The sequence below is a fragment of the Lepisosteus oculatus genome, chromosome 6, assembly GCF_040954835.1.
Source record: "Lepisosteus oculatus isolate fLepOcu1 chromosome 6, fLepOcu1.hap2, whole genome shotgun sequence".
Lineage (NCBI taxonomy): Eukaryota > Metazoa > Chordata > Actinopteri > Semionotiformes > Lepisosteidae > Lepisosteus > Lepisosteus oculatus.
Genome location: NC_090701.1, coordinates 41,415,884 through 41,428,260, shown reverse-complemented (window position 1 = coordinate 41,428,260; position 12,377 = coordinate 41,415,884). Strand labels below are relative to the sequence as shown.

Below are 12,377 nucleotides of genomic sequence, written 5' to 3'. Positions count from 1 at the left end.
CTCTTCAGTGAAATGTGACTGGTGAACGGGGCATGTTTTCCACATATAAATGCAGTGATGTATTAAAGAACACAAGTGCAGGTAACTAAAATGTATCATAAACTAGAATGACTTCATTTAAACTACATGTAAATACTTGGCCACTATGTTATAGAAGTGGTGCTGCTGGTCTGGGAACAGTCCAGGAAATAGCAACACGAGACATTCTGAGACTTGAGGGAAAGTCCTGCACTGACAGGAAGTGAACCTCTTATGAAGGGAAACTGAACAAAAATGAAATGAACTGAAACTACGAAGGGACCTCATACAAGTCTACAGAATCCTCCAGGGCACTGACGCAGGGCGCCTGCTCGGCTTCTTGACTCAGACAGATCATCTGACTGTCCTGGGCTGAAGGACCTGCAGCTCTTTAAGGGTCCAGGCAGGGGGCTGTGTCAGAGGAACACGTGGAGCTTATTTCCACACTGAAAAGCAGAAAGAAGAACAAGACAGAGCTTCATCAGCCGAGCCTCTTCAGGTGTTTGAAGAAGGCTTCATAGCCCAACTGTTCATTTTAATTTTATTTTGATAAGTTAATTGTTCATTTTGTATGTTGTTGTGGATACCGTATGGATGCCGTGGTAAGCCGTAGGTAGCACCCAAGGGCCCCAGCACTGTGAAGCAGCAATGTTACCACTGCACCACCTTCAGCCCTCAAGGACTAGATTTCTTGTCATTCAACAGATCGCTTGCTTACAGGTGTTAGCCCACTCTTTAAAAACAGGTGACCAGCTGGACTGCGGCTCTCCAGGAGCAGTGGCCCCTGCTCGACAGTGTTTCCCATTTTTCATCCCGACTGGCTGGTTTCCCTTCAGTCTCCAATTTCTAATGCTGTTTTACTTCTGTACAAAGCAGCTTAAGTTCATCTTAACTTTATTTTTACAGCGGGATGTTTTACTACAACAGTCATCTTCGCTCAAAGGTTGTCTCGCCCTAACCCCTGCTCCACGCCGCTGCCCACCAAACACAGCTCCCGTGTGCCTTTCTGGAGCAGCCTCCCCAGAAACGCCAGGGACTCGGCCACACTGACCTGTAACCTGCGACCTATGAACTGTGACCTTTCTTTTGTAAATGCCCATGTGGAACTCACATGTTCTAGAACGGGGTGGGGGCAGCAGCTTTGTGGCGTTCCTTCCAACTGAGCCCTTCATTGGCAGCTTGGGTTTATTAATTGCTTAATTGGACAAGTCGAAGCCTCTCCTTGTTCTTGAAAAGCTGGAGATTTGGAGAGACCTAAAAAAATCTGGAAAGCGGCCCGTTTGAACCAGAGATGGGCTCACCTGTTCAAGTACCAAACCCTAAATAATGCTGAAAGCTTGTAAAGCAGAACATAAACATAAAAATAATAAGCTACCTAAAACCACAATAATACTGTCCCAAAGGGCACTGAGAAGCATAGCTTGGTTTCGCTTCAACAAGCGATTCTCGGACGATTGCTATACATTGTGTGAGGTTGGTTCCACGTCAGATCAACAAACGTGTGTGCGTGGCCAGAAACATCCACGTGAATTTATCCGTTCTCAGCCCCACACTCTGGTCCAGGAAGGTGAACTGGTGAGCGATGCTGCTCCATCTCCTGCCCTGCCAGATCCCTCGCAGTCTCTGCTCCTCCTCTTCCAGCCACTGCTCTCACCAGCCCGCCCCCCCACCGGGGCGAATAAGCCCAGCAGCCACAGCCCGAGGCCAACGCCGGGAGTGAAATCAGCCCGGTTCGGACGCAGGCCGGCATGGTGACTGGGGACACTGCGCTGTAAGCAGGAGCCGCCCTTCGGGTGACGCGACAAACAGGGACCCTGCCTACCTGGGTCATCAGGAGTCGCAGGACACTGTTCCTAACGGTTCGCCTTTAATTCAGCTGGGGCAGCAGGTCCTCTCTGTCCTGCCCCTGTTCTGCTGTGCACCATCTCCCCAGTGCTCCTCACCCAGCTGGAGCCAGATCTTTCTGTTTTTTTTATTGCCATCCAATATTTCCCCGCATTTAATCATATAAATAAGAAACAATAAAGTTATAAAATAGGAAATATACACACACACAAGTAAAAAAGATCGCTCCTCACCCCCTCACCTCCCCACCCCTTACCCAAAAAGAAGAAGTGTTTACATATAGAATAATATACAATCAACACACATGAAAAAATGTATTTGGATTTACATATTATATCATATTTATATTTCATGGAGCGAGAATATCCTTTTATTCTTTTCATATTGATCATTTTAATTTACATTTTCTAAAGTAGTCATTGAATCGAACAATTACTACCTTCATACTTCACATAATATTGTAACGCTTACGGCCGACAGGCACTGTGTAAGAGCCGGCGTACCAGAGCAGGTGACGTCACCGCCCTTCCCTGTGATAGCAGGACTACAGCCACTGGGCCGTAGAGAGATCGCTCTTCGGCTCACCGGGCTGGGTCCCTGCTGAGTGACATGGGAGTCCCGGGTTCGAGCCCCGGACGGTGGGGGACCGACCTAATGCGGCAAGGGCGCCCGCCTGAGTCCCCGTTGCGTTACAATATTAATCCTTCTGATTTTCTCCCATCTGTCTTCAGAAAGTTTATTCCGATTCCTTCTGTGCGTGACCCATTCTATTTATCGTTTCAGGCCCTTACACCGACCTCATGGGTGTCTTTACCGTGGATCGGGTTAATCGGGAAAAAGCCGTTTCTGCCTTCTTGACGTGATAAATACTGATTCAAAGCGGACGGATTCTCGGACTATTGCTGTACCTCCGGGAATAGGCGGCGTTATTTCAGATATTGTGCGGACGGGTAGGCTCTTTAACGAAAAGGAGACGTTCCGATTTCCTGGCAGCGTGAATGCGCAGGTGCACCGTGAAGTTGTCTTTGCGAGAGAAGCTCTTGCCGCAGTGGGGGCAGCAGTGCGGCCGCTCTCCCGTGTGGATCCTGTGGTGTTTCCTCAGGCTCCACGAGCTGCCGAAGCTCTTCCCGCACTGCGCGCAGCCGTGCGGCCGCTCGCCCGTGTGGGTCCGCCGGTGGCGCGCGAGGACGCCGGGGCTGCCGAAGCGGCTCCCGCACTGCGCGCAGCGGTGGGGCCGCTCGCCCGTGTGCACCCGCTGGTGGAGCTTCAGCCCCACCGCCTGCGTGAAGCTCTTCCCGCACTGCGCGCAGCGGTAGGGCCGCTCGCCCGTGTGCACCCGCTGGTGAATCTTCAGGTTCACCGCCTGCCCGAAGCTCTTCCCGCACTGCGCGCAGGCGTAGGGCCGCTCGCCCGTGTGCGTCCTCAGGTGCGTCTTCAGATTTACCGGCAGGCAGAAGCCCTTCCCGCACTGGGAGCAGCGGAACGGCTTCTCTCCGGTGTGGATGCGTCGGTGCTTGGTCAGGTCGCTCGAGAAGGTAAAGCTCTTCCCGCACTGGGCGCAGCGGTGCGGCCTCTTGCCCGTGTGGGTCAGCTGGTGTCTTTTGAGGTACATGGACCGGCTGAAATGCTTCCCGCACTCCGCGCAGGAGTACGGCCCCTCCCCCCTGTGGGTTTGCTGGTGCGATCGGAGTTTTCTCGGCTGGCTGAAGCTCCTCCCGCATCTCCTGCAGCGGTGCGCGTCCCCTTGCCCGCGCCGTCGCGATAACCGCGCCAAGCCCTTTCCGCCAGCAGGGGGCGGCGCCGCGCTCTCGCTCCCGGAGGGTCCGCGCTCCCGCGGCAGGCACAGCCTCTCCAGCCTGACCGAGCACGATCTCAGGATGCTCCCGAGCTCCCGGGGCAGGGAGCCGGCGTCCCCGCCTTGTGGGTCCGTGTCACGTCGTCCCGCTGGGGAACGCTCCAGCGCGGTTACCCAGTCTCCGCTGCCCGAAACCATCACCTCCTCCTTAACGACGACGGAGCCCGAGCCCGAGCCGATGTCAGGATTTCCCGAAAGGGACACCCGCGTGGTGTTTCCTGCCTCTTCCTCCTTCGCGGGCAGCGGACGCAGCTCGGAGCGTTGCTCGGGGAGCCATCCGGTGCAGTGCATGCTGGTCCGGGTTTCTGAGGCCACCTTCTTCCACGGTTGCTCCAGGAGGGACTTCTCCGCGCTGCTGTCCAGGCCTGGGGCTGGGCCCTCGAGCGCCTCTGTCCTGTGCGCAGTCTGCGGGGGACTGAGCCTTTTGGCATCCAGCTCAGGGTCTTCCTGTCCACTCTGCGTGGCTCCTCTCTCCTCCTTGCTCCCCACGGCTGTGGGCTCTGTATCCAGCCACGGAGTAAAGCTGCTGTCCTCAATGTGCTGCTGCTCCGTCAGGCTGCACTCCTCAGACGCAGAACTGGCATCAGCAGCTCCTGGAAAAATAAGGCCTGGGCACCCAAGGGTGGCAGCGCCATTTAGACAAAGAACCGTTACAAACGGGAGGCCTTTCAGCTGGACAGCTTATTCCAGCCTCTCCGAACCTCCGTGTAAAGAAGTGCCCCCTGTCCTGAGTGGAGGATCTCATCCAGCTGTGTCTTGAAAGAAGCCCGGTTATCAGCTTCAACAACATGGCTGGGCAGTTTGTTCCCCACCCCTACCCTCCTTTGTAGAAACAAGTGCCTCTTGTTGTCCCTTTTAAATACACTTCCACGTATTTTACCCTTGTGGAACCTCGGTGAAGATTCTTAAAAATCTGTATAACCAGCAGCCTCTTTTCCAGAGACACAACAGCACCTATTGCCACTGGCTCGTTCAGAATAGAAGGAGCCTTCCATTTGCTCTTTTCTGTGCTGCTGCTGCTTTGACCTACTTCACTGAGGTTCTGACAGACAAGACTCCAGCGCAGGCTTGCACAGCTGAAACACAGCCCCTGGTGCTCTTCCTCAAATCTCAAGAAACCAGTATCTGCCTAGCAAAAACAAAACCCTCATTGACAATTGCTCTGCCACGTTGTGACAGACACGACATTCACAGCCACTCTGGGCTCCGCTTTTAATATTGAAAAGCGAGTCAGGCGTGAAACTTTGCTGCCACCTAGAGTCCTGGAGTGCACATGACTAACCTGGGATTCAGATTCTAAACAGCTCTTTAAACCGTAAAATCGGTTTACGGTAGTTTGAATTATAATGAATGTGAAGCGTGTGGATAGATATGTAGATAAGACAAATGTAGTTTAGAAGGACGGATACAGATTATGTTGCATTGTAGCAAAAGTAAAGACATTTAAACATTCCACTCATTAGGAGCCACTTATGTTAGAAACAAATAGCATCATGTACACAAGGTTTAATCATCTGTAAAAGAACTCGAGTATCATGTTGGCTCTACATGCGCTGGATTTTACAGTGACTGAAATGCCTTTCCCTACCTTAATATCCTCTAAACGGAAGCAAAAAGGTTTTCGTATCCAATGCTTATATCTAACAGACACGTTTTTCACCCTCTCATGTTACAAAGGAGGAGAGGAGAATACTTCTCTCTAAATCTCTCTGTTGCATTTCCCTGACACCAGTGGAAAAGCATGTAGAAGTGTGATTAAAACAGAGAACAGGAGGCACGTGGTTTTTGAAGCCGATACCCTGGTTTTGTCAAGACACAGCTGGATGAGCTCCTCCAGGCAGGAGACAAGGCAGCCGATTCCGACACCTTTCAAGAAACGGCTGGTTGAGATGAGATGAGCTCAACGGGCCAGATGGTGTTCTCTCTGCTTAAGCTACAGTTTAAAAAATTAAAATGAAAGGACTATTATTCTTAACTTGAATAAGCCTTGGAAGAGGCTTGCCCGTCTCCTTATAGCTCTGAGTCAGTTTTCGCGGAGACTGGATCGCTACACTACACTACAGCCCCTTCAGTGTTTACATGTGCGCTGTGGCTACTCGGATTTGCTGTGTTGCTGTCGACAGAGCTTGCTCTGCAGGTGGGTGTCGAGCCCGACAGGACAAACCCTCCCTGCAGGTGTGGTTTGCATTTCCTGCCTCAGCGAGGGCCGGCTGAGGCAGCTCAGAAACCGCGGCAGATGTCAGGCTCCGCGCTTTTCCTGCAACCGATCTGCAGGCGCGCCCAGATCTGCAGCTCTCGAAACAGAACGATCAAGACGATAAACGAGTCAGCCGGGGCTGAACATGCGATAAAGATGTGTAAACTGGAAACAGAAACCGTGTGAATACAGTGGGTGATTTTTTGCCCTATTGGTCATGTGCAGCTCCTTGTAAGTGGTTCTGGCCAGAAGACATACTCGTACTGTTCTCCGAGAACACCTCTCCTCTCGGCTGGACACAGCTGGCCAGGCTCTCCTCCAGTCTCCGTCTCTCGACCTCCGCGGAGCTGAACTGGAACAGTGGAACTCTGTTAAACTGTATACTGCAACAGAAAGACCTCGTATAGAATACTGTGTATACCGATACAAAAACTACGCTAAATGACCATGTATTTCAGGCCAGCCTAGGGTTAGGGTTACAAGAACCATCCAATTCTCACTCTGTGAACACTTCTGCTTCCACTTGTCACGACACAATTGAGAGAGATTGCCCAAAGGTATGTTTTTTTTAACACTTTGACTCTCTTTTGGAATTACATTTCCTGAAATGTGCAATTAAGTGTAAGCCGTCAAATCTGTCTGCAAAAAAATAAGTTGGGAGAAAAGTATCACTCTTCCTAAATTTCACTTGAGCCCCCAAATACACCCATGAGGTTAAAAATGTCTAAGTACTGTGGGAATGTTAACCCTAACGCCAGCTGGGGTTTTAACTGAGCAATTCTGCAATCTGTCTATGAAGTTCTCCAGTCATCAGATTTGAAAATGTTCCTCTCTACACAGAATATGAGCCTAAAGCCATCGATTCCATTGAGAAAACCTATTGTAAATGCATCTGCTTCAATAATGTATCTGCTTTAGGCAGATTTTCCATTTTCACTCCCAGGTGGGGCCGCGGGTGCAGGAGGGGGCTGTGTGTCTCCCAGGTGGGGCTGCTGGTGCAGGAGGGGGCTGTGTGTCTCCCAGGTGGGGCTGCTGGTGCAGGAGGGGGCTGTGTGTCTCCCAGGTGGGGCCGCGGGTGCAGGAGGGGGCTGTGTGTCTCCCAGGTGGGGCTGCTGGTGCAGGAGGGGGCTGTGTGTCTCCCAGGTGGGGCTGCTGGTGCAGGAGGGGGCTGTGTGTCTCCCAGGTGGGGCTGCTGGTGCAGGAGGGGGCTGTGTGTCTCCCAGGTGGGCCACCGGTGCAGGAGGGGGCTGTGTGTCTCCCAGGTGGGCCACCGGTGCAGGAGGGGGCTGTGTGTCTCCCAGGTGGGCCACCGGTGCAGGAGGGGGCTGTGTGTCTCCCAGTTGGGGCTGTACTTCAGTCAGAGAGGAAGAGAATCCCCTCCAGTATATAAAGTGCTTCAAGATCTTTTGGCATGAAAAACACTATATATATGCAAGAAGTTATCATTATTACCTCCTCAGTGTCCCTGGATGTTGGCTCCCCAGGTCTCCACAGACAGCTGCACCATTCTTTGCCAAAGACTCTCTCTACCACAAGAGATGCTTCCTCTTTGGGAACTGCAGGCAGACAAAAGTTAACACCTGGACCTGCACCGGGAGGGGGGCAGCCGGGGGGCGGAGCCGCTCGTTTCCCTGGTAACTGCAGGGTGCCGACCCCCCCATGGTGCAACCAGAGAAGCTTTCTCAACCCAACTCCTCTGGACCCTACAAGTTGGACCTGAACTTCAGACTGTGGCTTGTTCAGACCCCCATGTGAACAGTCACAGACATTAAAACTGGTTCTCCGCACACTGCTGTGTTTGTCTTTAAATATAGCCTCACGCTAAAATATACTGCTCATAGGCCTGAAAAACACTTCTACTGCTAACTTGTTAGTTAATGTTTTGCAAGCCAGACAGACACATCCCCTGTGATTAGAAACTGTTCTGGTTAAAAATCAGGTTTCAGTATGACTGATAAAAAGTGATCAAGCTTTAAAGTATGGGTTTCGATTTCTCTGCTCTGCTGACATTATGCGTGGGCTGCCTCAGTTACTGGACTTGCTGAACACCGGTGACCAACACTCATTGATTTCACGAACAAGCTCATTTTCGCGGTCCTCTTTAATTTCGCCGTAGCCCTTTCAACGGAAATGTGCGGTTAGGTTTAGCTGAGCCATTTCTTTGTTCTGTCTGCACGCTGCTTGCAAACGAGCGTATAGCACTCTTATGACAGATGAGAATGTATGTGTCCATCAAAAATGAGACTTTTTGGGGTTATACAGTACATCTCGCTGCGTCAGTTCCAGTAATAATAATAATTGCTTACACTTATATAGCACTTTTCTGGACACTCCACTCAAAGCGCTTTACAGGTAATGGGGACTCCCCTCCACCACCACCAATGTGCAGCCCCGCCTGGATGATGCGATGGCAGCCATAGCGCAGCCCACCCATCAGCTATCAGTGGGGAGGAGAGCAGAGTAATGTAGCCAATTCATAGATGGGGATTATTAGGAGGCCATGATTGGTAAGGGCCAATGGGAAATTTGTCCAGGGTGCCAATGTTACACCCCTACTCTTATTGAGAAACGCCCTGGGATTTTTAATGACCACAGAGAGTCAGGACCTCGGTTTTACGTCTCATCCGAAGGACAGCGCCTGTTTACAGTATAGTGTCCCCATCACTATACTGGGGCATTAGGACCCACATGGACCGCAGGGTGAGCGCCCCCTGCTGGCCCCACTAACACCTCTTCCAGCAGCAACCTTAGTTTTTCCCAGGAGGTCTCACATCCAGTTATTGACCAGGCTCAGACCTTCTTAGCTTTAGTGGGTTGCCAGTTGTGAGTTTGCTGTTGTCTGCAGTATTAAAAGGTTCAGGGGTGACTGGATTGGGAGTTCAGGCAAGAGCTGGGTTGTAATTTGTTTTTCAGATCTCGGCAGGGCAGGAATTATGTTTTATTCCAGTGTGTCCCCAACCCTGATTCTGGGAGATTTCTACTCCAGCTGACGCAGTGATCACAGGTTAGCCACACTTCAACCCCCTGCGAGGGGCATCTTTTTAAACACGCTTTCAGCTCCTAACGCTTCGAACGGGGTCTGTACAGTCAGTCATGCGTCTCCTCCCAGTTTGCGCCGGAGATTCAAACCGCCCTCACCCGAGCTCTGCAGAAAGAGAAACAGCTCAGCGAGGCAGGACGTAACACAGCCCCATTCCCACCGACCGCTCGGCTCCCATCGGGAGCGGGTCTGTCCGAAATCAAGGCCAGCAGGTTTGAGAAGAAGCTGTGTGCTCACGCTGTTGGAGTCAACGCGCTGGAAGCTGCGTGACTCTGTGAAACTTGGGGGACAGTGTGCACACGCAAGTCCGACAGACGTTTGAACAAACAAGCAGGTCAGTCAAAAGCATCAGTTATTATATTGGAGAGGCAGAGCTCAAGCAGGACACAGGACCGGGATGAAAGCCTGTTCTAACGCGGAATTATTCCAGTTTTTTTACCCTGGTGTATGTATCTGCCCCTTTGCTTTCCCACTGTACCCCAAACCCTCAACGTAATAAATGTAATCCTGCCGTCTCCTCTCGTCGTGTGTTTTTTCTTCCTGTAAAGCGCTTTGAGGAGCCAATTGCTACATAAAATAAAAGTTACTGACAGCTAATGAAAATGCAGCCTCGGGCAGAGAGAGAGAGGCTATACAACGCCTCGTCAGTTACCGGCTCTTCCTCCCCAGGTGTCGGTGTCGTGATCCCGCCGTGCTGCCGGCTCGCCCGCCGACACCTGCAGCCTCTTCCTCAGCGTGTCGTTCTCCCTCCTGGCCTGGGACAGCTCGTCCTCCACCAGCTGCGTGATTTCGCACAGCGCTGCTCGCACCAGGGTCTCCAGGACGGAAGCGAGCCGTGCCGGGAAAGACGAGCCGGGCCCGGACATCTTTTCGCCCCCTGCCGAGGAGGTAAGTGTCTGGCGGTGTCGCCCTGCCAAACAGCCAGAGAGGCACCGGCGGCTGACGCGCTGGCGTGTTTCTCTCCTGGCACACAGCCTCACCCCTCGCCACACTCGCAACACAGTTTCGCTCCCCGGGGCTGAGCTGTACAGGGGACGTGTTCAAAATAAAAGCGCCCAACGCGGGCGAGCGGGCGGGCGGCTCTCGTCGCTGGTTTTGTGGTCTGAAAGTCACTGGCGTTAAACGAGATGCATCGGTGCTGAACTCTTGTTAACAGCCAAACAGACCAGCGCGTTGCTGCTGTGTAGTTGTCCGCGGGTACTTAATATAGATTGATATCTCTCAGCCTGTGTAACGGTCATGTCTGGAAAACGCCCCCCCAAATGGGGGGGACTGTACCAAACCTAACCAAGAAAACACGCCCATTCGTGTCAAATTCACGCCACCGTGGGCAGTGTAGTACGTATAAAGCGTGCTGATATGGAATTAATTTCTTAAAAGGTCCGTGTCCAGCGGGACACATCTGTGTCTTTCCAGGATGGGAAACGGGCTCGGCACGGTCACCTGCACCTCCTCCGGGGGCCTGGCGCCCTGGCGGGGAAGTGGGGCTCCGGATCAGTCCGGTGGGTCTTCTTGCGCCAGACAGAGGCCAACAGGACCGGCGTTAGTGTTCCTCAGCCGCCAGCAGGGAGCGCCCGCTGGTCGAGCGCTGTGCGGGGAACGACTGCCCGACACACAACCTGAACATCATGGCGTCCCATGCAGCACAGAGCGGGTGTGTGTGTGTGGGGGGGGTGACCAGATTGTAGCTGACAGTGTTGAGGTTTGACTCCCTGCTGCAGTGCAGACAGTGCAGCGCTCAGGTACTTTTACCCCAGCTGCTATAAGTGGAGACCAGCACTGCTGGGGGGGCTATTACTGAAATGGACTGACTGTCCTGTCCAGGTGGTTAAGTGGACATGATCTCAGTCCACTAACACTGCAGAACCGCTCTGGTTTGGACTTTACTGTTTTTGCACAACGCAATATTAGTATACAGAGTATCAGAGCTCCCACAGAGCATGGATGCTGCACATTGGTGGTGGTGGAGGGGAGTCCCCATTACCTGTAAAGCGCTTTGAGTGGAGTGTCCAGAAAAGCGCTATATAAGTGTAAGAAATTATTATTATTAATTATTATTAATTATTACCTGCTACTGATCACCGAGCTGCGATGTTCTGTGTAGTAGTACTGCTGTCACGTTGCTGACCTGTCACATCATTTCTATTGAACTGTCTCTGGAAAAATGACTGGCAGTTCACAGACACTTAAGGAAAAGTAAAATGCTGTTTCAACTGCAAAATTGTGTCTTCCCCTTGCACAAATATTTCAGCAGACACAGTAGTATAACCCACCTGGTGTTAACTGGGAGATGTGCAGATAACTGCTAAGCAGAAAATCAGAAGCAGGGATTTCCTGGCTCTTCACTTGTTGCAGGACAGCACCGGAAGTGTTGCTGACTTCACACAGTGGCAGAGCCAGAGCTCAGGGTGGGAGGACAGTATTTTTATTTACTGTGTTATATAAAATATAAAATAAGCCCTCCATATTTTCTACAGGAACATAAGGGAATTTGCATTTGAAATGAGGCCTGTTGGTCCAGCTAGCTTATTAAGCTAGTTGCTGGTTGATCCCAGTATCTCATCCAGGTGCTTCTTGAAAGAACCCAGTGTATCAGCTTCAACAACATGGCGAGACAGGTTGTTTCACACTCCTACCACTCTTTGTGCGAGCAGATGAAGGAGTGCCGCCTTTTCTCAGTTTTAAATGCACTTTCTCAAACAAGAGTTTCATAAATTAATTAAAAAATTCCATGTGGGGATAAATTATATTGGCCCCAGGATCGCTCGCTGTGGGAATATTTACATCTGTCTTTATTGGTTTCTCTGCTGATACATATCTGTCATGCAGCAAGCAAAGCAGTGAACATCTTTCCCCGAACAGCATAGGTCAGTCTGGTTGGACCTGGTCCTTCCAAATAGCTTTTGAGAGTGAGTTTGTTTTTCACGACAGTACCAAAAAGGGATTAATACTTGTAAAAGTTAAGGAAGCATCTAAGACTGTTATTGGAATCTATTTTCTAACCACTTCTTCCAATTCCGGGCCTCGGGGAGTCACAGGCACGAGGCAGGGCACGCCCTGGATGGGAAGCCAGTCCACTGCAGGGCACACACACTCACCCTAGGGCCAATTCTCCCAGAACCTAATGAACCCACCAGCTTGGCTGTGGACTGTGGGAGGAAACCCATGCAAACACAGGGAGAACATGCAGACTCAACACAGACAGCACCCCTGGTCCAGAATGAAGCCACTGCGCCACCATGCCACCCGGGAATGGGGCGTGTGACTGGACACCCGAAATGTGATGTGATGAGAATGTGTGATTGGACTTGATCTCAGACCCAACTCCCCTCATTTTCCACTCTGAGCAGATGACCAGGAAGTCCGGGCTTGTTGTATGGGGATCCACCTAGCCCCGCCTGCAGCTTCGGGTTCTCTGACCT

General features: G+C 51.7%; 1 protein-coding gene and 1 long non-coding RNA gene across 4 annotated transcripts; one reads left to right on the top strand and one right to left on the bottom strand.

Moving 5' to 3' along the window:
• Positions 1-2,642: 2,642 nt before the first annotated feature.
• On the bottom strand, positions 2,643-9,821 carry LOC138239423 (uncharacterized). 2 transcript variants are annotated; one of them, XM_069191286.1, is made up of 4 exons: positions 9,608-9,821; positions 7,368-7,471; positions 6,174-6,267; positions 2,643-4,326 (listed from the first exon to the last, which is right to left on the bottom strand). In XM_069191286.1, exons 1-4 carry the CDS (start codon positions 9,819-9,821, stop codon positions 2,795-2,797), a joined length of 1,944 nt encoding a protein of 647 aa, XP_069047387.1. In that variant the 3' UTR covers positions 2,643-2,794. The 2 variants fall into 2 exon arrangements, with proteins under 2 accessions (XP_069047387.1, XP_069047388.1); XM_069191287.1 differs by having other exon boundaries at positions 6,180-6,267.
• LOC138239424 (uncharacterized) lies at positions 8,851-11,220 on the top strand. Of its 2 annotated transcripts, none has more exons than XR_011189904.1 (3): positions 8,851-8,919; positions 9,625-9,843; positions 10,348-11,220. It is a non-coding gene; the product is annotated as an uncharacterized lncRNA (long non-coding RNA). The 2 variants fall into 2 exon arrangements; XR_011189903.1 differs by lacking the exon at positions 8,851-8,919 and adding an exon at positions 8,949-9,289.
• Positions 11,221-12,377: the final 1,157 nt, after the last annotated feature.

Bases quoted from the DNA above. Each gene is read 5' to 3' on its own strand.
- LOC138239423 (XM_069191286.1), bottom strand. From the start codon at position 9,821: ATGTCCGGGCCCGGCTCGTCTTTCCCGGCACGGCTCGCTTCCGTCCTG. The intron at 7,472-9,607 runs GTAACTGACGAG...GTCTGCCTGCAG, and splicing joins CACCTGGGGAGGAAGAGCCG to TTCCCAAAGAGGAAGCATCT. The intron at 4,327-6,173 runs GTATGTCTTCTG...TTGGGTGCCCAG, and splicing joins GTTCTCGGAGAACAGTACGA to GCCTTATTTTTCCAGGAGCT.